The sequence below is a fragment of the Mesoplodon bidens genome (assembly GCF_964165515.1).
Source record: "Mesoplodon bidens genome assembly, chromosome: 14".
Taxonomy (NCBI): Eukaryota; Metazoa; Chordata; class Mammalia; order Artiodactyla; family Ziphiidae; genus Mesoplodon; species Mesoplodon bidens.
In genome coordinates, this window is record NC_138170.1 from 88,768,016 (window position 1) to 88,794,696 (window position 26,681).

Genomic DNA, 26,681 nt, shown 5'->3' on the forward strand with positions numbered 1-26,681 from the left:
AGGGGAGGGGCCCAATGGGGGAGAGCTGGGGTCACGCGGCTCTGCGGAGTCACCACCCGAGGGCAGGAGAGGGCGTAGCCCCGAGCCCCGGGGTTTTGGGGGCCACAGACTGAAGCCAGAGAGACGGGGCCTGATGGGTCCCCGAGTGTCCTCAGAGAGTAGGGAGTCAGTCCTGGGATTCAGGTGAGCGCCCGCCACCTGGGCCGCGCGGCCGAAGGTGAGGCCCGCGATCAGGGGCTGGGCGGGGTCCGCAAGGGCACCTCCTGGTACCCCGAGACCCCCGCCCCCAGTGCCCGGGTCGGACAAGGTCCGCTCTGCGGCAGGACGGCCGCTGGGCTGCCCAGTTGTCGAAAATGGGCTGCTTCAGCAGCCGCCCTGGGACCGGTGAGGGCGAGCGCACACCTCCCTTAGCTGCTGTTTTTGTCCTGCGAATATGTGCAAAGTAGCTGCTTTGCCCTGGAAAAGCGGGTGTTTACCTGCTCCCTCACCTGTCTCAGGTGTGCACCTCGCTAGACCGGTCCCTGCGCTGGGAGGCGGAGCCGAGCGGGGAGGGCCCCTCCTCTTCCTGGGTAGGTGTCGGCAGCTCCAGGGGCGCCGGAACGGGCCAGGCTCGGGGTCGCAAGTGAGTACGTGTGTCGGTGACGCCGCGGAACCTCACCTGGAAGCGGGACCACCCCTTACGCTTTACAGAAGTTTTGCTGGGGAGTGTACATCTTTGGTGAGAGAGGTAGAAACGGTGTCTTTGGGATTTTTTTGCTGTTGCGCATCTATTAACACTTAGTTATCCCACAACTGTCAAAAGTTAAGAGGAGCCAGCTCCCTGGACTCTCCACAAATGCGGTTGTGATTCAGGTTTAGCCCCAGTTGATTCAGTTCACAGAATGGCTCTTCTCGTCTTTAATTTTAGCGATTATCATTCACTTCATTTGTAAATATCTAATATTTGAAAAGCCAAGTATTAGTCACTATCTTTTTTCGTTCCCGTCTGTTTTAGTGGGGGACATGCTGGACCTTTGTTGGAAGGTTTGGCTTCAGCCTGCGCCTGGCTCGCGCAGCAGGAGTCAGAAGGCTGCCATTGTTTGAGGGCTCCCCAGGTGTAAGTGCCAGGCCCTCCGCACCTCACCTGGCCCTGCCTGTGATCAGCCACAGTTCCGGGGAACCTCTTGGGGCAGAGTGGCCGCCTCCCTGGTGCTGTGAGCGCTGGACCTTGGACCTCTTTCCTTTACTGTGGTGGTTTTTCCTTGTGTGATGAAATAGGAAACTGCTCTAAACAGGTAGATGACCATAAGGTAATGAGATTTACCCTGCTAGCTGGAAATGTGTCAATTTCACTTCATCTCAACAAATAGTTCTGTGTCACCACTGCTGCTGAGTTGGAGAGAATGACACAGACAGGGGACCCCTGCCCACAGAGAGAAGGAATCTGATGGCCCCAGAATGTTCTACCAAAGGGGAGGAGGTTTTCAGGTTTTCTTTTGTATACAGAACATGCGTGTCCTGCATTTTTGTCCTCATGAGAGTTTTTATTGAGGTGTGGGAGATGCCTGAATTAATAATGGGTTAGTCAGAAACTCTGCACACACGCACCTCAGAGAAATAACAAGTCTCCATGGTGCTGTTTAGTTCTTTGTGTGGCCTGCTATTGGAATACCTGCGCAGTGACCAGCTGGAGGTTAAAATCAGTTGTTACTTCCATCCTGTTTATCATGCATAAACTAAGGAGAATTGGTTATCTGGTTTACAAATGTTCTATTTAAACAAAATTTCTTTAAAATGAGTTAATACTATCCCTCATCTTTTGTAAGATTAAAGAAAAACATTTAAAAGAAATCTGTGCTCATCAAGAGTGATTTGATGCTTTTATTCCATTTAGGAAATTTTCTCAGGGGCTTTCTCACTGTTTAGAAAGAAGGATATGGTGTTTGGAAAGAGAACGCTGACAAGTCAAGGGGATGTTGCTGCCGTGTCGCTGAGTGACCGGTGGTCACAGACGTCTCTCTACAAGTTGCCTTATGTGCAAGTGTCATGATAAGACATCATCCTGTGCAGTTTAAGACCTAAACACACTGAATTTTTATTTTCTTTGGGAGGAGTCCATTTTTCACAGTCACTGATCAGACTAATGTGGCATGTGTAGTTCTGCTCTGAGCCAGGATCACTCTTCAGTTTGAGCAAAGGTAAAGTGGTATAAGTCAAGGGTCTCCTTATGTTGGAAGTTATGGTTCTTGTCACTCCATACTCTCTGTCCCCTGTCTGAATCCTGTGGTCAGGGGAACAAGAAAAGAGGCACAGGCCACGGTAATGTTTGGGGCTCAAATCATCAGTTTAGTTTGAAGTTTGGATTAGAAGGTTAATGACCTGACCAGAGAGACCAGTTTTGATTTCTAGAACTGACAGACTTTGTCTCCTTAAGACAAAGGAAGCAGTTAAACGCAGGCCACAGAGAGATAAAGCAGAAACTAATAAAAAAAAAAAATCTTCCAACAAAAAAAAAAAAAAAAAAAGAATTAGTTTAAGAAACAGTGGTGTCCACCTAGAGGGGTGGGGTAGGGAGGGTGGGAGGGAGACAGAGGGAGGAGATATGGGGATGTATCTGTCTGTATAGCTGATTCACTTTGTTATACAGCAGAAACTAACACACCATTGTAAAGCAATTATACTCCAAAAAAGATGTTAAAAAAAAAAAGAAACAATGGCCATAGTTATCACGTGGTAGTGTCCGAGATGATAACGTCCTAATAAAGCTAAACTCAATATTTCAAAGGCTTTCAAAAGATTACATAGATATATAAAGTTTCTTTTACTTTAGCTAAGGCTTATAGCCAAAATAATAATTAATAAAAAATTTCCTATAGGTAGCCCTCTCATAATTGACTCCATTAAGGAAAATAATATATTAGATGCTTGTTGACCAGAGGGAAAGTTTGGGAAGCCCTTGAAGTCTTAAAATGGTGAGGTGTTGGGAAGGGGCCTTTCCTCTCCCTGCTTTCATTCTAGACCGGAGGGCTAGACTGGAAACTAGTCAGATTTCTCCCCCCAGGTGGCAGTTTACTCCAAATAGTATTCTAATGTCACCGTGGCCCCCAGTCACCCCAGCCCTGACTTTATTGCCCTATGACCAATATGGGAATTATTTCTACATCTTAAGCTCATTTCAAGCTTTTGAGGTTTCCAAAGTAAAAATTTTCTCAGTATTAAAAAAAAATCCTCTTAATTAAAAAAAAAAGTCTTAGTATGGAAATTTTCAAATATTTCAGTTACTTTTTAAAGAAAACTTTACATCTGTTTTCTTGGCTTGAGGTTTGGCATCCATCCTTCTCTTAGGAGTAAACTCAAATATTTATAGATGATTTGCTTTGCCTTGGAATTCAAGAGACTTAAGAATTTTATGAATGCTGAGATGCAAACCATGACAATAATGACCTTATCTTCACAACTTCAGCAATATAATGATATCAGCATTCTGAACAGACCATGCCCCTCTGCCTAATGGTACAGCAGAGGAAAAGTGGATGAGCCGTGACTTGATGCTGAGGACAGGAATTGAGGCTTGTCTCTAAATCGTTGTTATTATTTGTTGGCTCTGACAGAAAAATTCACCATTATACAACTATGACCTGGCAATATGCTCATATTAGAAATGTAATAGGATCTGTACTATTCAAACAAATGAGCCAGGTTCTTCTGGAATTCAGCTGAATGTGAAGGTGTCCTCACCATGACCAGCCTTGTGACACCCAGCTCGCAGTGACACAGGGCTGTGTCTAGCACTCAGGCTTAGTGATTGAGCTTTGTGGTCTGCAGGCATCCCGGGCTGCATGTGAATTCCCCAGTCCAGTAGCTTTCCTTCCCATGTTTATAAAAGAGGCTCTGACCTTCCCTACACAGGATGTTTGCAGTAGTGACTCTCAACTGTGGAATTTGCTTATTTAACTGGTTTAATTCTGCTTGGTTGATGGAGTTCAAAGTAGAAGGTCTTTTGGGGGTAAGGTTTATGTATCATTTACTAAGCTTTAGTTGCACGTGCCAGAAAATCTGATCCAAATTGGCTTTAGCAGAAAAGGATTTTACTGGTCCATGTGACTGAAGAGTCCAGAGCTGCTTGTGGCACCAGCTGTGGCCCAGCCCTGGGCTCAAGCAGTGCCGGCAGAGCCCAGGTTCTCTCTCCAACTCTAGTCAAGCGCTCCTCGGCATGGCTGTGCTCTCAGGCTCTCCCCAATGGTGACAAAACCTTGCAGCAAGTCCAGACAGAAGTGCCTGTGAAAGAGGCAGTTCCGGCAGCTCCCACACAAGCCCTTGGTCAGATGCTGATGTGGATCAGCCTTGGTTCCAAAGCTCTGCTGTAGCACAAGGAGGGCACTGGGTCTAGTTCTGCAAATGGGTTCCCCTTCAGGTGCGGCGTGGTGGAAACAGACACACTGTGATGGTTCCAAAACCAGAGGCATAGATGCTCAGTAGGAAAAGCAACCAATTTCCACTGACATTTATTGATTCAAGTCAATGCGATGTACTGACACCTGGATATATGAAGAGGGCTCTGCAGGGGCACAAAGCTTTGTAAAAAGCACTGCTTCTGGCCTGTAAGGATTGCAGCTGAGTGGTGGACAGCTGTGTGGGTATGAGTCTCAAATCACAAGCTCGAGTGCCGGAAATGTAAGCATTCTATTGAGTCCTCGTTTTCAGCCACGTCTCAGAGTGGGAGTTGAGAAGAAGCGTCAGGTGTATGCCGTCTCTGCCCACTCAGGTTTGCTTCTGGGTCTTCAGTTATCATTAGTTCTGAAGCTGGGCCCTGCTGCACTCACAAGGTCCTGACATCCCAGCTCTGGTGGAACAACAGCAGAGTTTCCTGCAAGCAGAGAGCTGGCTCTCCCGTGCCTTCTGGGCTGAAGGGGTCTTAGTTGGGTGAGCACCACTTGGCAGTGGGGCTGCTTGAGGCTTTTTAGACCAGTGTGCTTGTTGGTCTCCTTACACTCAGATCTCCTTAGTTTGGGGTTTGGTTTGGTTTGGTTTTGTCCTCCCTTTCCTGTGACAACCTAGAAAGGACTATTTTAAGGTACTATGCCATCAACTTGTACCACGCTTCCCTCTCACCCTCCTCTCTCTCAAGATCTAAGAAATGTTACAGAGTCTGAGAGTCAGGGAACCTTTGCTCTTACTCAGCACACATTCTTCTAAATCCACTGGATTTTCTATGTAAATGAGCCTTTCCTAGTCCTCACAGGGTTTTAATCTTTAATTCCTAAAAGCAACAAATGCTTTATTCATTTAACAAATATTTATTGGGCACTTACTATATGTGATTATGGTGTGTGTTGGAGATATTACAGTTAATAAAATAGTCAATGTGCTTAACCTCATGGCACTTACATTCTAGAGAGGGAGATTAGGTTAGAACGATTAGATTAGATAGATAGACAGATAGACAGACAGGGTAGATAAAAGCCATGCTGTAGACTAAATATGGTGGAAAAACTTTGAGGCATGTTATCAATGAGATATTACTTAGAGCATTTCTTTGGAGAAATGACCATAGGAGTTCAAGACTGGAAACAGAGAAACCACAGAGGAGGCTGCTGAACAGACACCACAAGAACGGATATTCCCTGGGCCAGACTGGTGGCAGGGGAGCGGGTGAGATGTAATCAAATTCTGAGCATGTTGAAGGTCTATACTCCAGTAGGGTGTGCTGGTGGATTGGCACTGGGAATGAGAGAGATATGGAAGTCACAGTTGACCCAGGTTTTGAGTGTGAGCTCCCTGATGGATGAAACCTACCTGGAGAGGAAACTCAGGGAGCAGGCTGGAGAGGAGGTTAGGGCATCACAGTTAAGTCTAAACGTGATTAATTTGAGATGCTTACTTGGATACTTGATTTCAAGGTCCAATCAGTAATTGATACAGTGAGTCTGGCATTTAGGGAAAGGTTAAAGAATAGATCAAGCTTGGAGGATTATCAGATATAAATGGTGCTTAAAGTCACAGGACCTGAGGTGTGAGTGTGAATAGGAAAGGTGGAGCCTTGGGGAAGCTGAGAGGACCCTGATAGGGCTGGCCTCCACTTCTTCACTCCTTCTCGGAGGCTGTCGATGGGGAAAAAATGCACAATGTGAGAGTTGTGAGTTAAGTTTTATTGGGGGCAAAATGAGGACTGTAGCCCGGGAGACAGCCTCTCAGATAGTGCTGAGGAACTGCTCTGAAGAGATGGTGTGGGCAGGCCAGTATACACGTGATTTCGGTGAAGGGGGTACATGTAATCAAGCACACATTTTGGCAGAAGTTCGCTGCCAGTCACAAGCAGATATCTCTATCAATGATTTTAGTGCTTTTCTAGATAGGAGAAAATGCGAGAAGCTGTGCTCTTAAAATCTTCTCCTGAAAATATCTAAGTATCTGAAGGCCTGTTTTGCCAGTTCTTTCCAGAGCACAGAGGGCTTCGTTCCTGAGCTCCGTCCTGAGCTCCTTTCAGGGTGTGTTAAAGGTCAGCGACTGCAGTGACCTAATCTTTGTAGAGTCAGATGGCAAGTGACAATTTTCAGTTGGCAAGACAGACGAAGGCAGTGTTAGCAACCTTGGCACTGCTGGGTCCTCTGGGACCTCTCCCACAAGACATGGTGGCAGGCGTCTTCCTTGCTTCTTGGGTCATCCGTTGTTTTGTGCGGCCCAGGTGGTAAAGCTCTGCTCAGCTGCCCCAGGAAGGGATGGCCCCGGGGTGGGGGAATCTTGCCAAATCTCAGGTCTGGTCTGAGATTTAAGTTAGTCATGGTTTCAAGTAGAAGCAGTGTTTAAAGTTGATTTTGAAGAATGAGTGGAATTTTAAGAGGTCAGAGGTTGGCATTTTTTTTCCTCTAAGGCCAGACAGCCCGTATATCAGGCTTTGGGGGCCAAGAGGAAAACTGAGGCTATGTATCGACACTTACGCAACAAGAGAGAAAACAATCTTCCACAAATTTTTACTGATAAAAACTGAATTATAATAATAATTGAGAACTTTTTTTGTAATCCAAGTCTACTGATGGGTAGAATGGGATTCTCTTTATGGGAGAACGTTTTCACCTTGAGTTCACTATTTAGCGCCCCTCATCACGATAGATCACAAATGTTCAGCTATCAATGCTGATCTAGGATGGGATTTTACCTGTTTCATCTTTGAAAGTGTGCTCACACACAAAATATTCTTCTTTTGATTCATTTTTTTTCAACCAGCCGTGCCCATGGGAGAACAGGGCATGGCTGGATGTGCCGAGTCCTCGGGGCCTCTGAGCTCCCGACGCCCCTTCGGTACGTGCTCTGGGAGGGGCGGTGGGGCTCCTGGGAGGGGCTGACGCCGAGCTCCCTCAGGGAGTAGTGAGAGGCCATCTGGCGAGCCCGTTTGGCCAGAGGCCCGGGAAAGCCCTCTCGGAGTCCTCTCCACAGCCCCCCGCACTGAGAAACCAGAGGCCCCACTGCTCTGAGGACTCCTGCCCCTGCCGCCCCCAGAGGGAGCCCAGCCTGGTGGAGCGCAGCTGTCCGCCGTCCTCGGGCTGAGCGACAGCTTCTCCAAGGAGGGCTGCATCTCCTCACATTTCCCCCCCGAGGACTGTCCCTCAGCCAAGGGCGCCACACAGAGCGAATAACTCCCACAGTGAATATCCGCTCTTTGACCCGCTGTGTGCATCCCACCTGCCATTGGACTCTGTCTGCTATACCTATTCCAGGTGAACAGGGCGGTTACGGCCAGAGGCATAACTCGGGCGCAATGAGGAAGGTACAGGAAGGGGCCTATAACATGAAGTTTTCAGGCACGTGCTAATAGGAGCACTTGGTACAGCAAAGATCTGTCTTTTTATCCATTTTAACATTTAATAAAAAGGCAAAACTACTGCTTTGCTTTTAGAAGGACCTGCAAGTAGTCTATTAGGAATGCCACGTAATCAAAGAGAAAGATACTGACATATGGTATGTTATACTTTATGTGTTTTTACCCAGTTATCTACCTCGCCAAACTAATTAAGTGATGAGAATGTATATAAAACAAGTCTAGTCCTAGGTTAGGAAATTAAAATTACAGATTCTTCTCCATCTTTCTTCTGCAGCAAATACCATGGAGAGATGAGAAATAATTTTTAAACATAGTAAGTAGGGTTATGTCAGCTGCAGCAACAAGCCCCCAAATCTCGATTTCTTAGCACAAGAAGAGTTGTGGTGGGCAGCTTCCCCTGTGTTCTGATCCAGGGGTCTCCATCCCTCCCACTGTGGCTGTATCCTGGAGACCCCTTCAGGCAGCCAGTGGTAGGAAAGGGAGGGTGCAGAAAACCCTCCTTCTCACTATTTGGGCATAGAAGCAACATCCATTACTGTCTCTTGGCAGCCGCTCCCGGGGCCAGAGCTGTGCTGACGCGGGAAGCACACGAGTGTGTGGGAAACTAGCTAACACAGCAGACCCCCTGCATGCGACTTGTTCATTCCATAAAGAGTAAGGTTACATCATCTTAGATCCCAACAGAAATTAAGAAAACAAAGGCCTCAGCTAGTCCTACGCCAGGTATCAAAGCATGTGCGTTACAAATGGACAGTGCACGTTAGTCGGTTTTCTAGTCGCACTCCGGTTGCCTTGCTGATCGCCAACTCGGTACCTCCTTTGTAGCGATCCAGCGCAGAAGAGGCGGGCTCCCATCGCGTCTGTTCACACCGGTTGTGGTTTTCGGAAGCTGTCAATTGTGTCAATACCATATTGGAAACATGGAAATGCCCCCTACCATGCACACTTTTTCTTGATCACTGTGGAATACCAAAGCCAATTGTATGTCATTAGCCTGCTACTGACATTAGTCAAGTCATGATTAACAGCTACTTCCGTAAAATGTACTTTAAAGGCCGAAATATCTACATAAATATGTTCACTTGGAATTTTTCTAGGTTGTATTTTTTCTAAGACCTTCTAAATCCAGACTGTATAACCAAAGCATTGATAATAGGAAAAGTTTAAAGACCACTAGTAAATCGACATAATTTTAAATGGATGTTTTAAGATTCCTTCCCTGTTTAAAAATTATGTGCTTCTGAGAAGTTTTCTGTGTTCTTCTTTGTGTTTCATATTCACCATCGCAAGTGAAAGTAGAGAACCAAGAGTATCAGCCTTTCTGTATGTCAGTACCATCGTCAAAATGGGACAGTGTGATTTTAAACAAATACATGATCGAGAAGATGAAGAGCAACTTTATGTTAGTTCCTAAAAATTCAAAATTCAGAATTGTCAATGGTATACAAATGCATATAATAACAACTGAATATTTAGTGTATAGCCACTCACCAAATCCCTGTCCTTTGAATTATGTGTGTGTGTGTGTGTGCGCGCGCACGCTCCCACATGTGTGGGGGAGGGGAGGCTATGTGTGCTCTCTTGTTTGTGTAAAACATAAGGGTACACTTTTCACTTTTCTACACCTCTTCATGCAAGACATGTTGTTGGCTGTGAGAGGTCAGATTTTAAACAAAAGACAACTTATGGAGTAATTATTCATAATATACATATTTTTTTACAGGTGGATTCATGTTTCCACTAATATATTAACTATTTAATAGTACAGGATTCAACTTATGCTGAACAATCTTTGTTCTGTAATAGTTCAGACATACAAAGGACTATTGAGAATAACAATTTTTACATCCGTGACTTACTATGCACAGCCTAAGGGGAAAAAGTACAACTTTCCAGTAAGCTTCCTATATAAGCCTTCCCCAGGGCCACCCCACCCCCAAATCAAATATCATTTTACTTTATTTTTATATATAAATATTTGTATAACATTTATGTAAATGTTTACATAAATGTGTGATACCCTATATATCTTTATGCAACTTGTTTTTGCTGTCAATATTATTCACATTTTGCCATGTTGATACAGTAGATCTAGTTTATCTGAAGTTCTGTGTAGAATACAATTTTAATACTACACCAAACTAGATATATCCGTCCTCCTCTTGAGGGACGTTTGTCTCCTGTTTGAATGTATTTATTTATTTGTGCTGTTAAAAGCCCTGCCTCGGTGGGTGGCTGGGCTCAACAAGTTACCACAGACTGGTCGGCTTACAACAGACACGCCCTCTCCCACCTGGAGGCTGCCCGTGGGGTGTCAGCCGGGCCGCGCTTGGAGGCACGCACCCCTCCAAGAGTCCTGACTTCTCTCTCCCAACTCCTGGGGTCCCAGTGCTCCTGGGCTTGTGGCTGCACGGTCCAGCCTCTGCCTCTGTGACCACGTTGCCTTCCCCTCCTCTCTGCATCTTCCCCTTTCTGTCTCCTTAAGGACTTAGGGGCCGCCTGGGTAGTCGAGAATGATTAACTTAATTACGTCTGCAAAGACCCTGTTTCCAAATAAGGTCCCTTTCACAGGGTCCAGGTAGACATGAATTTGGGAGCCACCATTCATCCGGGCAGCCAGTGCCTCTGAGCACGTCCAGGAGTAGAATTGGTGGGTCATCTCCAGCTGTCCTCAGCACAGCTCCCACAGCAGCTGCACTTACTCACGTCCCCACCAACGGGACAGAGGCTTCCCTATGTGCCCCTGCACAACCTACACATGCTCATTGGCAGGCTTTTTTTAATTTCCGTCAACCTAAAGGACAAGAAACGGTAATGCATTATGGTCTAGCTTTGCATGTCCCTGGCTTCTAGGGAGTTTGATCAACTTTTCATATATTTATTGGCCATGGAGGTTTCCTCTTCTGTGGATTAACTAATTGAACACTTTGCCCCATTTTCTATAGTGATTTCATATTTTTATTGATATTAAAAGATCTTTATATATTCTGGGTGTGGTACATATATACAATGGAATATTACTCAGCCATAAAAAAGAATGAAATCATGCCATTTGCAGCAACATGGATGGACTTAGAGACTGTCATACTGAGTGAAGTAAGTCAGACAAAGAGACAAATATATGATATCACTTATATGTGGAATCTAAGAAAAGGGTACAAATGAACTTATCTATAAAACAGAAAAAGTTACAGATGTAGAAAACAAACTTATGGTTACCAGGGGTTGGGGGGAAGGATAAACTGGGAGATTGGGATTGACATATGCACACTACTATATATAAGACAGATAACTAATAAGCACCTACTGTATACTACAGGGAACTCTACTCAATACTCTGCAATGGCCTATATGGGAAAAGACTCTAAAAAAGAGTAGATATATGTATATGTATAACTGATTCACTTTGCTGTACACCAGAAACTAACACAACATTGTAAATCAACTATACTCCAATAAAAATTTTTTTAAAAAAAGAAAGAAATGGAAGAAGCAAAATGTCCAGAACTAAAGAAGGATTTAAGAATTCAACTTCAAGAATCCTAAATTTTAAATAACAAAAGAAAAAGTAGAAGATCCTAAAGATATGATAGAAATACAAATTGAAAAATTCAGATTGATTCATAATTATAATAAATCAATTAACCATAAATCATGTCAATCATAATAAACATAAATAAGTTTAAATTTTCTATATTAAAAAATAAAAGATCTTTAGATATTCTGGATCCTAAATCTCTGTCACCTAAGTTTATGACAAATATCTTCCAATCTGTGGCTTATATTTTTATTTTTTAAATGTATGTTGATACAACTTTTTAAACTTTAATGTAGTTGAATGTATCTGTAGTTTCCCGTTATTGTTGTGCCTTGTTTGTAGCATTCCTCCATCCTCAAATCATAAAGATATTCCCTATTCTTTTTATTCTAAAAGTACTAAGTTTTGCTTTTAATATTCAGGCATTCAGTTACATTGAATTTTTGTGTGTGTGTATGATGTGATATTGTAATCTAATTTTATTTTGTTTTCCTTTGAATGACCTAAAGTCCCAGAATAATTTATTAATCTACCATGTTATCTCTGTCATATACTTTTAAATATATGAGTATATATATATACATGAATATTCCTTTCTTGCTTTTGTCATGAAGGTAGCATTTTTAATTAAGTACTGTGGATTATTCAATGAATTGTGTTGTATATTTTTAAAATATTAGGTTCTCACTTCATATCCTATACCAAGGCAAGTTTGAGGAGGATCAAATATTTAATGTAAAATAAAAGCTCTGGAAGAAGAAAATTTAGAATAATACTTGTATAATTTTTTTCTTAAAGGCCTTTAGTCACAATAATAGAAAGGTGATAATGGTAGAAAGCTCAGAGAGATATTGCCATATAAATAAAAACAAATACTGAAAAACTATACATAAAAGTATAAAAACAAGAAGCTGAGATACAAACTTGCGAAATGATTAAAATTATAGACAAAAGGAGTATGGCACCAGAAAAATAAGCAAAGAACATGAACAGAAAATATGCAAAATAAAATGTAAACAAACAAACAAAAATCGCTAGTATTCAGATTAAATCAAATAAAAATTGCTCATCCTTTCTGATGTGCACACTTTGCCTCGACCAACTTCCCTAGTAACAGTACGAATTTTTTTATGGTAATACCCAGTGGTTCTAAGGTTGGATAGTAATTTTAGAAGGTGATTTGATAATGGAATAAAAAGCTAGACATTTTTGATTTTTTTCAGTCATTAATTCCAACTCCTAAGATTCTCTCAAGATAATTACCATCGAACAGTGGTATCACTAAAAACTAAAAATGGAAATAATCTACTTGTTTAGCAATAGGAACCAACTGAAGCACACACTAAAATGCAGACAGTAGTATTGGTGAGTATGAGTAGTAGGGATGCCTTTTTTCTTCAATATTTGTGTATCTATATCTTTCCTTTATTTTTACAATGCACTTATGCCATAATTTCTGGTGGTTAAAAAATATAGAAAAATTTTCAGGGACTTTCCTGGTGGTCCAGTGGTTAAGACTCCATGCTTCCAGTTCTGGGGGCGTGGGTTCAATCCCTGGTCGGGGAGCTAGGATCCAACGTGCCACGCGGTGCAGCCAAAAAAAGAAAAAACAATTTTTCCTCATAGTTGGGCCTTTTGCACTATGAATTTGAAAAGTAATTCTCCCATAATTTCTGGTTCTTTTATAGTATGACTTTTGAGGGTTTTTTATTTTATTTTATTTTTTTTCCGGTACGCGGGCCTCTCACTACTGTGGCCTCTCCCGTTGTGGAGCACAGGCTCTGGATGCGCAGGCTCAGCGGCCATGGCTCACGGGCCCAGCCACTCTGCGGCATGTGGGATCTCCCTGGACTGGAGCGCGAACCCGTGTCCCCTGCATTGGCAGGCGGACTCTCAACCACTGCGCCACCAGGGAAGCCCTGACTTTTGGTATTTTAAATCATCAATGCATTTGGAGTTTATTGTTATGTAATGTGAAACTGTGGATGACTTTTTTCCCCCAAAGGACCACTATTTATTGTGTACAACAGCTTTTCCACAATGATTTGAGGTGCAATATTTATCATATATTAAATTAATTTATATATTTGGGCCAATTTCTGAATTTTTTTAATGGATTATTTTATATATATAAATTTATTTTATTTTACTTTTTTTTTTTTGGCTGCGTTGGGTCTTCATTGCTGTGCGCAGGCTCTCTCTAGTTGCGGCGAGTCAGGGCTACTCTTCGTTGCAGTACGCAGGCTTCTCATTGTGGTGGCTTCTCGTTGGGAGCACGGGCTCTAGGCATGTGGGCTTCAGTAGTTGTGGCACGCGAGCTCAGTAGTTGTGGCTTGCGGGCTCTAGAGTGCAGGCTCAGTAGTTGTGGTGCATGGGCTTAGTTGCTCCGCGGCATGTGGGACCTTCCCAGACCAGGGCTCGAACCTGTTTCTCCTGCATTGGCAGGCGGATTCTTAACCACGGTGCCACCAGGGAAGCCCTGAATTTTCTATTTTGTGAAATTGATTTTTCTGTCTGTATTTACATCACTAAGAGGTAAACTATTGAGGCTTTATAATATGTTAAACCAGAGCTTATCCCCTTCATTCTTCTTCTTTCACATATTTTCTTCTAGCTTTTCTTGCTTATTTTTCCATATGAGTTTGGGAACTACTTTGTTTAATAGTTAGACACTTGTTAGACTTAAAAGAGAATATGAATTTGATTTCATTTTTCAAAAAGTAGAAAAACCATCATAAGAAAATTGAAAAGATAAATGGCAAAGAAGAAATCAATGTTTGTAACTCATATTCTAGAAAAAAAGGTTTATTCCCTTAATATACAAATCAATAAGGAACAGAGAAATAGCCTCCATAAATGGGCAACAAATAAAAAAAAAAGATTTGACAGAAATGGAAAGATATTCAATATTACTCCTCATAAAAAACAAAAGTACACTGAGAGCTTCATGACAAAGAAACTGGTACTGGAATTGCCACTTGCCGTAAACAACCAGAAATTGGGGAAAACATATGGAGCATCTGTTTTCATGTTGGACAACAGGCGAGTGGGTCTAGGATCCCAGAGGAGAAGGGAAATTGAGGTAAAGTCCACAATTGCCCGTTTTTCTGCCTGGAGCACTTTCCAAGCTGCAGCACAGGGAGGGAAGCCCACCGTGGCATGGATTCGTTCTGAATGGGAGAGACAAATTGAGTTTGGAGAGGCTGAGCAACTGGAGTTTACAGAGCAGATTCCCAGAGGAGAGTGAATCAGAGATGGAAGGAGCTCAAGAAATCTGCAGAGGGACCCGTGAGTCCTTGGCTGAGCAGGAAGCGTTGTGTGAAGGGGACACTTTCAGGGCAGGGCAAAGAACGACTCTCAGGAAGCTGTGAGGCAAACAGTCCTCAGAGTTTATGCAGCATTGGGAGCAGTGGTTCCAACCAGCCAAATGAGAGAGTGTGTCACATCTGAGGACATTCAGGAGAGAGCCCAGAGTCACGTGGTAACTGCAGGCCTGGCACCGAAGACTACACACTCCAAGCAAAACATAAAAGCAAGCCTTGGAAGGACTGAGCTGATCTGCAAGTGACTCCCTGGTGCCAGCACAAACGCAGCAACACTGTTTAAAGAAGACAACAAGATCTAGATCCTCACCATGGCAGTGTTCATAGCTCTAGCAACCACCAAATTTCACTAGCAATGGGCAGAAACAGTAAAACATAAACCATAACTAGGAGAAAAGTCAGTCAAAAACAGACCCAGAAAGGGCGGAGATGATGCAATCATCAGACAAGGATATAAAAACACTTTTTAAAATATGCTCAAGGATTGAAAGAACAACAAAAACACAATGAGGATAGAACTGGAAAGAATGAAAAACAACCAGTGGAACTTTCAGGGCTGAAAACACAATCTTTGCAATGAAAAATTCATCTGATGGTCGGAACAGCAGGATTTATATTGAAGCCTCTTGATTTATTTGACTCTTCTGGTTCCTTGTCCTGTGATAAAGGAATGATCCATCCCACATACTTCAGAGCTGGAAAGATTATGTGAGCATTGCTAAGATGAATAAACCTTCCTCTGAGTTTATGAATACCCAACCAATGCTGAAAACATAGAATGCTATACAAGTGCAAATGTTCATTAATTGAAGTAATCACTCAATTCCTGAGTCTACTAGAATTTTACTAATAAGGAAAATCTGTGCAGACAGGTCAAACATTTTCAACAAAATAGTCAAATATATTAAATTTTATATTATCTGTTATAGACAGTAGTAAAATACATCTTTTGTTCATTCTTAACATTTTAATATTTTTTGTTAATATTGTGGTGAGTTAAGAATTACAGGGAAAAGATACATAATTGGGAGACTGGACCAGATTTTAAGATCCTTTAGAATTCCATGATTTTATAATTTCTGAGATTTTGAGAGTTTAGGGTTTCCCAGTCTCAGTGAATTTAATTTACTAGGAAAATAGAGATGAAATGATCAATAAATAAGGATTTTCAATTTATTTCCTTTGCCTGGTAGGATACAATTTGATAATGCTTAATTGTGTATGAAAAAATGAAATTACAGCAAATTTCTAACTTCTATTTAGTAGATCTCTTCATTAAAATCATTTTTTTAAATCTTTCAGTGAATAACCCTATACCTTCCAATTTGAAATCTGAAGCAAAAAAGGCTGCTAAAATTCTAAGAGAGTTCACAGAAATAACTTCCAGAAATGGACCTGATAAGATCATTCCTGGTAGGTAATAAAATATATACTTTTCACTTCTACATCTGCTCTGTTCCTTAACTTACCTTCTCAAACCTTGACTTCACACAGGTCCTCAGACCACCTTTCTCCTCTAAGCCCGTCTTCCCGGCTGGTGTCCTGGGAAGCCTCCCTCTCCCACCCGCCTTGTAAGACTCCCTCTCCTCCTCCCCTTTGCAGGGCCCATGGCCCTAAGTACCCTGTGTCCTTTTCCACTTCCACTTTCCTCAAACTCACAGGTCCTTGTCCTCAATTTCTGAGGACTTTTGCAAACTCATCTTGCTAACTCACTAGCTAATCTCATAAATAAATTTTAATTTTGTGTTTTTTTTCTTTCTAGGTAGGATAGTTATACTTTATAGTGGTTTAAGAAGACTAATCAATGATTCCCAGCACAGCTACACATCTGTATTCCCTGGGTCATTAAAGTGCAGTTCCTAAACTCCCCCCGCACCCTGACCTGCTGAAGCAGACCCTGGGAGCAGCGTGGCCAGGATTACAAATTTTATCACGTCTCTAATGTGATTCTCCTGTAGTCAGGCTGACCACACAAGACCTGGTCCAGAGGCAAGCCTTTGGGAACCACTGTCTGTTCATTACTACCACCAGTTATTTCTAAAAGGTGTTTCCGAGAATACCTACCTGATGCAAAGACACTCATATGCAGGCTAGCTTAGGCAGCTGCGGGCTAATTTCCCTCTTAGTGCAAAACTCTCATCCTGCATTAGAGAAACCAGTTTAATTTCTTAAGCCAGATTTTCTGAAGTTATTTAACAGACCTTTCAGGATTGTAAAAATTTCTAATTTGTTGTTGTTATAGTAATAATATTAAGTGTTGTTATTTTGGCCCAGCCACTCCTCCCATCTTAAGAAAACAGCGCTTCATAGAGCCTTGCTACTCGAAGGCAGATGACCACATCTGGGCATCACCTGGGAGCTTGTTAGAAATGCAGGACCTCAGGCTCCACTCCAGCCTGATGAATCAGAATCTGCATTTTTCACAAGATCTCCAGTGAGTTACATAAACGTACAAGTTAGAGAAGCACTGTGTAACACTTGAAGAAAATTCAACCGGAAGAACTCAATTTTCTTTAGCTCTATTCTGAAGCAGAAGACAAGACATTTCTCAATATACAGCAGCATCTACATACATGTCAGGCTAGCCCAATTTACAGATAAGCTGTATTTCCTACCATAAAAACATTTGGGTATGGATTTTTTCTCGTGGATTTTGTCCAGCAAAATTCTGCCTTGACTTTATTCTGCTTCCAGTCAAGGGCCACCCGACTCCCTTTCACTGGGTGTAGCTCAGAAAATGAAAACCCGTTTACACAGCAGCCTGAATAAGGGAAGTCCCGCAGGGGTGCGGGCTGTGTGTCTGATGGAAGCCAGAGAGGCCACAGCTGCCAGATGACCAAGCCTCATCTTTCCTTGGGATGAGGAGGGAGGGCCCATTACGCGCACATTAAAGCTAGGGAGGTGTATTATGTGATAGGAGATAAAATCTAAAAAATATTTTAAAACAAAATGCCCAGACCTTTAGACTTTCTTACGCTGTGAGTTCACAGTCCTTTGGTGTGAGGGGCTCTGAGAAGTAAGTGAAACTCAATTTAGAGAGTAAATCTGCAATCAGTGCATCTACTTTACAAATGAAGAGCCAATTGGACAGTTATTTAGGGGTTATTGGTATTTTAATGTCCCTGAATCTGGGTGGATAAGATATAAAAACACACCTGACATTTGAACTATGTTCATTTTATTAAAAATATACTTCTGTTATACCTAATGTTTCTGAATAGAGGCAATACCCACTGTAAAAGCACTGAGAATGGCATGTGAGGATATTCTACCAACAAGTGTATAAACAAACCTACCTGATGTATAATGAAGCTGTCAACATCAGTACCATGTGTCACACCCTTTAGAACACAAGCTAAGGCACACTTAGTTGATGACCATCAGAGAGAAGAGAGCCTTACTTCTAAACCTTGTTTAAGTACCAAGAGCTCCAGGAATGGTCTGTGTGTTACCCTCCTCGTGCTCTTGGTTGAATCGTCTCTGAGAGTCTGTTATTAATTTAAACTTTGAAATGGTGTGCATAAGTGTATTAGAAATTTAGTGTTTCCTAGGGACACCCACAAAGCCTTTCTTGTGTATTTGAGTACACTGTCTGGTTTGACTTCCTTGACAGAATATTTGACTAAAATGATGATAAATTAAACTACCTTAAAAGTAACATTGGGATCCAAGAATAATTTCCAATGTTTAGGCTTCCTTTGTTATTTGAAAGATGTGCTATTGTGTAAATAAATCCACAGACTAGTAAGGCACTGTGTTTAGTGGGTACCTAAGTTAATAACCTTCCTTTTATGTAACAAACTTCCCTGAAATGTGAATAAACCAATATTTTGTAAATTGAATTATATTTTCAGTGCACTGGTAGTTATGTGTTATTCCAATACTGATCAGATCACTTTATAAAGTCAAAAAACTTTTTAAAGTGGCAAAATCATTTAATTGTCCTGGTTTTGAATCCAGATTTTCATATTAATAGCAGCTGAACTCAACAATGTGGCTCTAAGTTCCAACGTCCTGCTACACACTGCGTGTCAGTCACTTTGGAAGTCTCTCCTTAATACTATGTAGGTCTTAATTTCTTTGAAAATACTTTTATAACTTTTAAAATTATAAATTATGTTGTAAATTAATTGAAATCTCCAAATTATTTGTCCTGCTACTAGATATCAGTACAGTCTCAACCCAGTGTCTCATTTCTTGTGTCCATTGCAGGATCCTGAGCACCTGCCCTGTCGGGTTAGGGCCACCAAAGGCTTCAGGCTTCTCTGTCCTGGGGCGGTTTCCTCGCAGTTCCCTGTGCTGCTGAGGCGAGGGAGGCCCTGGTCCCGGGAAGCAAACCTGCATGCACAGGCCTGCTGAGCTGTCACCTGCCCAGTGCTCACCTGTCTTCATCTTTTGCAGCACACGTCATTGCCAAAGCCAAGGGCCTGGTGGTCCTGTCTGCGATAAAAGCTGGGTTTCTGGTCACTGCGAGAGGTGGCAGTGGGATCGTGCTGGCGCGCCTTCCAGATGGAAGTAAGCTAGCGTCCCTTCACTGGGAGGGGCGGAGAATCCTCGTCCCTTTTTTGTTCTGTTTCCACTGTGAACAGGTTTTGTAGGGAGACAGACAGGTTTTCCGGTGCCGCCTGGACTACCTTCCTCGGGCCGCTCCCTCCGTTTTCTCCATGGTCAGCCAACCCGTGAGACTCAGAATATCAGAAGAGGGGGCCCCCGTCTTTACACACTTTGTTGTCCTTCCATGGAGCATATACTAAACATTGACATTGTATTTCTGTTGTTACATGTGCATTCTTATTCCTCAGCTTCACCTTACAGTTGCTTTCTTTTGTTTTATGGAAGCCTTTTTCCCCCCTTGTTCCTGTTCGAGATCTTAAAAACTGAAACATTTTAAAGAATATCCCCAGGGCAGAATCAAATTACGATCCGTATAATTTGGTTTTACTTTCTCGGGCGAAATCTAATACTTGCTTTTTCAGACATGACATCAAAATATGTTTGCTTGAATCCCAAGAACCAACATATATAATACTTAAAATGTGTGTAGGCGTGTCATAACCAACTAAAAGGCTTTTATATGAATTTAACATTTGCTGTTCAGTTATATAATTGAACACATTTTTCTGTTAATAGCTCTTTTTAGTGTAGATAATTTAATTTTATTTTGAGGGAGAACATGGGCCATCCACTGACAGGAGATACATCGGCATTTGGGGGGCGCACGGCCCCAGAACTTGAGTCAGCGGGATTTGTTGTCCCCTGTGAGGCGTCCCCACAGCAAACGTGAGTTTGCCCCTGAGGTTGTGGCTCAGATTCCATAGCTCTGGGCTTGGCTACGAAACAAAAAATGACAACATTCTCTTCTTCTCAAGAAAAGAAGCATTACCCAAATTTTCATGGGCAGATTCCCAGCAGTACAACCAGACAAGTAGGCACACTCAAATCGAGTCCACCGTGAGATGCACTCTGAGTCTGCAAGGAGCCCCCAGCCCTGCAGGTCCGAATGGTCATGGACCGGTGACTGTCAGAAAAGCGGGGGGGGAGCCGTCGACACCTGGGGCTCCTATCAGAACCTCAGGTGGACCTTCCTACTGGGTTAGATACCTAAGTTTCTGTCCCCCATCTTCCCAAGTAGCTGCTGGTCACTCTGCAGAGGGTAATATAAAAGCCACCCAGTGGGGCACAGCAAATCCCCAGACCCTGGCCAGGTGGGCAGTTTTTAAACAGGGACAGTCCCTAACATAGGAAGTGGAAAATAACTTTGAGATTATGAGACATTAATTTCTGTAATCAAAACCCCTCTAAGCCCAGATAGATTAGTTCTGGGTATATTCAAGCACTAGCCTGTCATCTAGAATACATGATAGCAAGAAAAGTTAGGCTTAGGTAGCTACTGAGCGTTTTCAGAAAGTACTTCATCTAGACTATCCCACCCACCCCCCAATTATTTTTTTCTAGACTTGTTTAACACAATTGTGTCTAGATCAGGAAAAATAGGCACACAATAATCCTGAAATGTACCATATCATGGCAAATGGAATTATTGTACTTAGTTTCCAAATGTAAGGATATGTATCTTGTTAGAATTTTAATAATCTTGAATTTATAACCTATGTCTTGTGCTTCTACTAGGTACAAACTGTGTCAAAACAGTTTTTGCCCTCCAGGATTTACAATAGAAATGGTTTAGTATTATGCTACCCTTAGAAGTGATTATAATAAAATCTTTTGAATCCATTTGCTCTCTAATATCTATGACAAAATACTAACAAAAGACTAGAATTCCAGCTCAATTATTTTGTAAAACATTATGAATACTGATGGTTGTAATTATCAAATGCTATGTATATTTAATTGGTGAGAATTCAATAGTTTGGTATTAGGCATGTTTGTAGGGAAAGATTAGAAAACATAGACTTGTGAGTTTATGAGGCTCATAATGAATACCTAACACCTTTCAAACCTTTTTAACTTAAAAAATTATATATATTTATTAAAGAACATTTAAAAACATAGGCAAAAATGCCAAAATCTCATCATTTTAAGAAGAAGCACTATTAATTCACAGTTTAGCATTTTTCCTCCCCGTATTTATGTGCCAAGGAGTGTTAATCTTAGAGTAAATGTTGGTTTGTTTTTATTAGAATGGTCTGCACCTTCGGCCATCGGGATAGCTGGGCTTGGTGGAGGATTTGAACTAGGAATAGAGGTGAGTGGGTGATGTGTGTACATACAATTGCCCTATTCTCTAAAAGCAACTGATACATGAAAGTTGGGTGATCGCCTACTGTTCTTGTTTAACCACCTATGGAAATTGTTCCCTTTTATTTTCTTGACTCTCTACCTGAAGCTGTGTAATGTTTATAATTTTTCTCCTTTTGCTTCATTGAGAGTAGAGTTTCTTTCATTCACCATCTCATCTGTTTCCATCTTTAGCACATCTGTAGAACACTTATTCTCAGATCTGACAAACTACAATTGGCAGTTTATGGCTTCTGATTGCAGAGTCATGGGTGCAAACAGCTCAATGCCATGTATCAACATTTGTGGCAAAATCCATTTTGGTATCCCTAATGTTCAAACTACTTCCAACTTTTTAAGTAAAGATTGACTTTGTATTGTTTCATTTTACAACTTTGCTGCTAATGATTACGGTTTCTATCAAATGGACTAGAAATTATACCAGTACACACTTGTTTACAGAGGTCTCTCCCACAGGGAGCATCTGCATGATATCAATCTTTCGTCTGCTGCTTTATTGCTAAGTGATTGGTAAATCAAATCTCCTAATATTCCCAAATCATTTTCTTCTCAAATTTCAGTCCATTTCTTCCTGAACTATCCTTTTATGAATTTGCTGTGTTGCCATAGTTTTAAATGCCCTTGGCCTTATTAGGAGGAACTATTTCCACTACTGATTTTCATTTTTATTTGACCTTTACTTGCTGCTGCATAAATTTGTGATATAAAAAGAGGAACATATTTTAGTTTTGCTATCATGACTGCCTTTTGGTTTTATATTCAACCAAATCATGGCCTTCAGAAACATCGCACTCATGTGGAAAGCGTATTTTCAGCATCTGTTGTGCAACCCTGCTCACACCTCCTGGCACTGTACCCAGGTGTCCCTCATCACTGCCCTCTGACCCCAGGCTTTGGGGCTCCATCTCAAAGAGCATTTGCTTATACTTGCCATTTGTGGAAACTTTGAATGCAACTTACCCTCGTGGCTGTATAGAAATTAACTCTGGAATTCCATTTAAATACCTTACATGGAAGATAAGTATTAACTTTTAAAAACATCCACTTCAAGTAGAGATTAGAAGACTGTCCTAGGAGTTTGTGCCTCTTCAATATGACCTGGCTTTGCTTCCCTGAGTGTGGCTGTAAGGTTAGAGCTGTCGGTCACTTTTCAGTGCTAATGAGAGGCCGTGCTGGTTCCCCGGGAAGCATCTCAGACCTGGCCAGAAACATGCAGTTTCCGGGTGCAGCTCTGACCCAGGAAGAGCGAGGGAGCTTGGGGGTCGGCGGCCATGCGCCCGCGGAGCTCCTGCGGCTAGATGCTCTTGTCGCTCCAGCTCCAGTTCCAATGAAGTGCAGCAGGCCCGTGGCCGACTCAGGCAGCGGGACCCACGCCCTCGAGGCTGCAGCCCCCCCAGGCTGCCTGGGCTCCTCTCTGGCATTCTTCTTCCGCCAGACGCTTGCTCCTAGCGGGATGGGGTGCTCGGCACATGCTCCAGTCTGGAGATTTTCTTGCCTGGCCCTTACCTAGGTTGTGAGTCCTTCATACCTGTGTCCTCAGACTGGCCAAGTATCAAGCTCAAGTAGACGCCCAAAATAAATCTGTTTCTTTAAAGCACTGGCATCATCGGTTCAAACTATTAAATGTTTGTTGAATAATTTAATTATCTGCCATTCTGTTTTGGAATGGAATAATTAGCAATGATGGCTAACATTCTCATAAAACTCTCACATGCCCTCTCAGAGAATCATTTCCATACTGTAGCCATACTGAGTGGCCGTCGCTGCCATCGTTGTGTAGATAACTGAGTTACGTGACGTCTCCAGCCAGAGAATGACAGGCTGGCCATTCAGAGGGAGGCCTCTGGCTTCCATGGGTGCTTGGGTGAGTCTCCTCGCTGCTAGTGCCCCCTCTGGTTCTAACTGTAACTCCCACCCATATAACACACCGTGGATTTCAGGGCACGGATGAGGTAGGCAGGGCGCATGTGATTATTTTCAATGCACAGAGATGCTAAGCATCTTGCAGAGGTGGTGTGTGGCCGTCTCTAATTGGTTTCACTGGAGACAGAGCCTGAGACAGGGCTCGTGGTGCACGTGACTTACTGAGCAAATGTTCTGGGTTGGAGGGAAACTATAAGGGGCTAAGGGAAGCAGGACAGAGAAGGGGAAGGGTCCAAGCAAGGCCGTGGTTCCAGGTAAACTCGCCCTGGTCTGATGACAGGAGGAGAAGGCAGGTCTTACGACAGAGGCAAGGGGGCTGGCGTTTGGGGTCCGCTGCTCTCGCCACCTGGCAGCACGTGGGTGTGGCGTGTGGTGGCAGGGCTGGAGGGGACTGCAGTGCCCCCCGTGGTGGGACCAGACCCCTCTCCTGAGCCCAGGACCCCCTGTGAGCTTCCGCGCCCCTGCTGCCTCCCCCAGGTGGCGACCCCTTCATTACACGTGGAATGCGTACTTGACTATCAGGAAGTCTAGTTTTAGCTCCGCTTTGGAATCTAGACCAGGTTACGGTTCTGAAGGTATGTGAAGTTAGGGATGTGTACAGAATCTGTAGGCCTTCAGGAGCTTGGGCATTAGTTAAATATAGATTATGGCACTGGTCCACTCATGAGAACTGCTGAGAATTCCCAAGGTTGTATAACTCACACACACCCACCAAACACAACAAATGAAAGATTTAAAAGTCAGTGGAGTAAGGAAAAATAATGCTAAGACTTGGTTTAAACACCATTAATATTTTCTTTCCAGGACAATTATAGCAGAGCCCAGAGGTCTGAAAACCCTGGTACCTTGGATTATCCAATTGTTCGTTGTTTACCAAAAGCCAGAATCCACACTGGGCCATCAAGTCAGATCAACCTCGCTTTCACCCAAGATTGTAATGAGAGAAAAATGACTCCGCTTTTTCCAGGAGAATTTGGATGAACCCTTTTACTTTAATGATGAGGAAGGCATCTAGGCTTAAGTGGAGAAACTACAGTTAGAGATCAGAGTTCAATTTCTAAGTCCCCTAAGATTGCTGTGCAAGGGGAGGATCTGTTGGTGTGAGGAGAGGAAGCGGATGGGAACTCCTCAAATTTGGGTTGAACGTTGAGGCTGATGATGCCACGTACTGAGAGTATGAAAGCTTACTGCCCACAGGATGAGGCTTTCTGGGGAGTGAGACAGACTCCCAAGCAGAATGGCTTGAGAGATGGGAAAGAAGACCCTTCTATGGAGGGTAGGGGTGGGGCTGGGGGACGGGTCTCACTAGAACCACAGGAGGGAGCCCTGGGCTTCCTCACCAGGTTGTCTGGATTTGGGGCTTGAAAGCTGTTGTTTCATTACAGGACGACAGCATCAGAGACTCGGTGGCTTGGGTTCAAGGTGGGTAAACACTTGAGAGGGAGATGGGACAGTGCCGTGTTGGGGACAGGGTGTCAGGGGACGAGAAGCCCTCCGGTTCCTGAGAACATTTCTCCCCCAGCTTTTCCTGCATGATAGTTGTATTTTTTTAATTCTTTTTAAAGAATTGAGTTTAATTGTAAAACTCACATTTTATTTACAGTTAATTGTATCTTAATGCAATCTTATTAAGAAGCCTTTATCAAATTCTTAAATGTCTGTCTTAACTGTTTATTTGCTCCATTGCTCCAGTTTTCTTTCTGGGAATCTGTTTTGCTTTTTATTCTAAGCTGTGGAAATAAATCAAGAGCTGTTGGCAGTACTGCTGCTCTTCAAACTGTGCTGCTTTGGACATAGTTCTCTACTTAGTCATGTCACCAAAGAACACAGGATTATCTTACTCTTATTTCAGGAGAACTGAATTGAGACTAGACATAAAATTAAAGGATTAATTTATTTTCTTTATTGACTCATATAGTTGTGCCTTACTTAACTATCCTAAGACGTACCAAGTAGAAGGAGACATAACAACTAGAGTATCCACAAGGTCACGGCTGGAAACTTATACTATCTGTGTATACTCTAAGCATTACGCAAAGTAATTTCATATATGTTATCTTAAAAAGTATATAAGATTTGGTTATGTAATCAGTGGCAAAATTGCTTAACTTTGCATGAGAAACGCTAAATAATTCTGTATCATTCAACACCATGATCCTCAGAAATTGTCCATGTATAAAATGGAATTAACAGTTGACATGAGTCTCAGTGATATGTTTTGCATGCGTCAATTAGCTGGCATATTTGGTCTGTCCTATGGAACTTGAGTGTATTTTTTCATGAAGGGATTCAAATTAAACTGTATCAGAAATTCCACTAGGCCCTTCCAAGTGCAATCACATTTGGTAATAATCAGATTCTTCTGTCAGATGAAAACAAAGATTTGAAAAATTTAAAGAACAATATAAATGAAGTCATCTTTTAAACATTAATCTGCATGGCCTTTGCATATTTTATTGAGATGTGGTAAATATGCCAGGGTTTACAAATGATTTCAACTCATCTTTCAAACAACCCTAGATTTGTGTATATGCATATATACATGTATATACATATACCTATACGATTATATATACTTAGAAATCTGGTTACTATTATACCCATTTTACAGAGGAGATTGGGGCTTTGAGCCACTCAATCATTTGCCCAAGGTCACACAATATGCCAGGGGCAGAAGTGGAATTAACACCCAAATGGTTTCCATTTTGAGCCCAGATTCCCAGCGCCAGGCCCTCAGGCCTTCCGTTCTCTGGCACTTGACACACGTGCTTGACCTCCACGTGGTTCAGGGGGCAGGTCCTGCTGTGGACTTTAACCATGAAAAGGCCAAATGGAGCCAAAATGCTGCAGATGGCCCGGTGCTGCGAAGAGGAGCTGGGTTGAAAGTCTGGCCTCCCCAGCCGGCGCCTCTCCTCTGCGGTCGTGGGGTGAGGGGCCGTGGCCTGGGCACCCTGCGCGGCCTCACCGGGTGTCCCGCCCCAGCAGAGGCGAGTCTGAAGAACACGCCCTGTCTACAGTGATCCGCCCAGAGCGTGGAGACTCGCTCCAGCTTTGCTTTTACTTGGAGGATTAACCATGGTAATAGGCATAAAATCTTCCTCCTGGTGTTCTGCGCTTTTGGGCGGCTTCTGCTCGGGGGTCGCGTGGACCTGCAGGGGCGCCGGTGGGGACCAGACTCGGGCCCGCGGACTTTCCAACCTGTGTGTGACCTTTTCACGTGTCACTAGGACACGTCACTCAGCCTCACTAACCCGCGAGGCTGCAGAGAAGAAGAAGTCGATGCCCGGAGACCTCACACCACGTGCTCGATGCACAGTGAGTGCCCGGAGGCCTGTGCTCT

General features: G+C 42.9%; 1 protein-coding gene across 3 annotated transcripts in view; it reads left to right on the forward strand.

Moving 5' to 3' along the window:
* The first annotated feature begins 23 nt into the window (after nucleotides 1–23).
* SH3YL1 (SH3 and SYLF domain containing 1) overlaps nucleotides 24–26,681 on the forward strand; it is a 42,027-nt gene continuing 15,369 nt past the window's right edge. The window contains exons 1-5 of one of the 3 annotated variants that reach the window (XM_081254296.1): nucleotides 24–183; nucleotides 498–622; nucleotides 15,962–16,072; nucleotides 19,061–19,174; nucleotides 21,301–21,365. In XM_081254296.1, coding sequence (XP_081110422.1) covers nucleotide 622; nucleotides 15,962–16,072; nucleotides 19,061–19,174; nucleotides 21,301–21,365 — 291 coding nt within the window. In that variant the 5' untranslated portion in view covers nucleotides 24–183; nucleotides 498–621. Of the gene's footprint in view, nucleotides 184–275; nucleotides 623–15,961; nucleotides 16,073–19,060; nucleotides 19,175–21,300; nucleotides 21,366–24,160; nucleotides 24,281–24,726; nucleotides 24,764–26,681 lie in introns of those variants that run through there. The other 2 variants (XM_081254295.1, XM_081254297.1) reach the window with 2 other exon arrangements.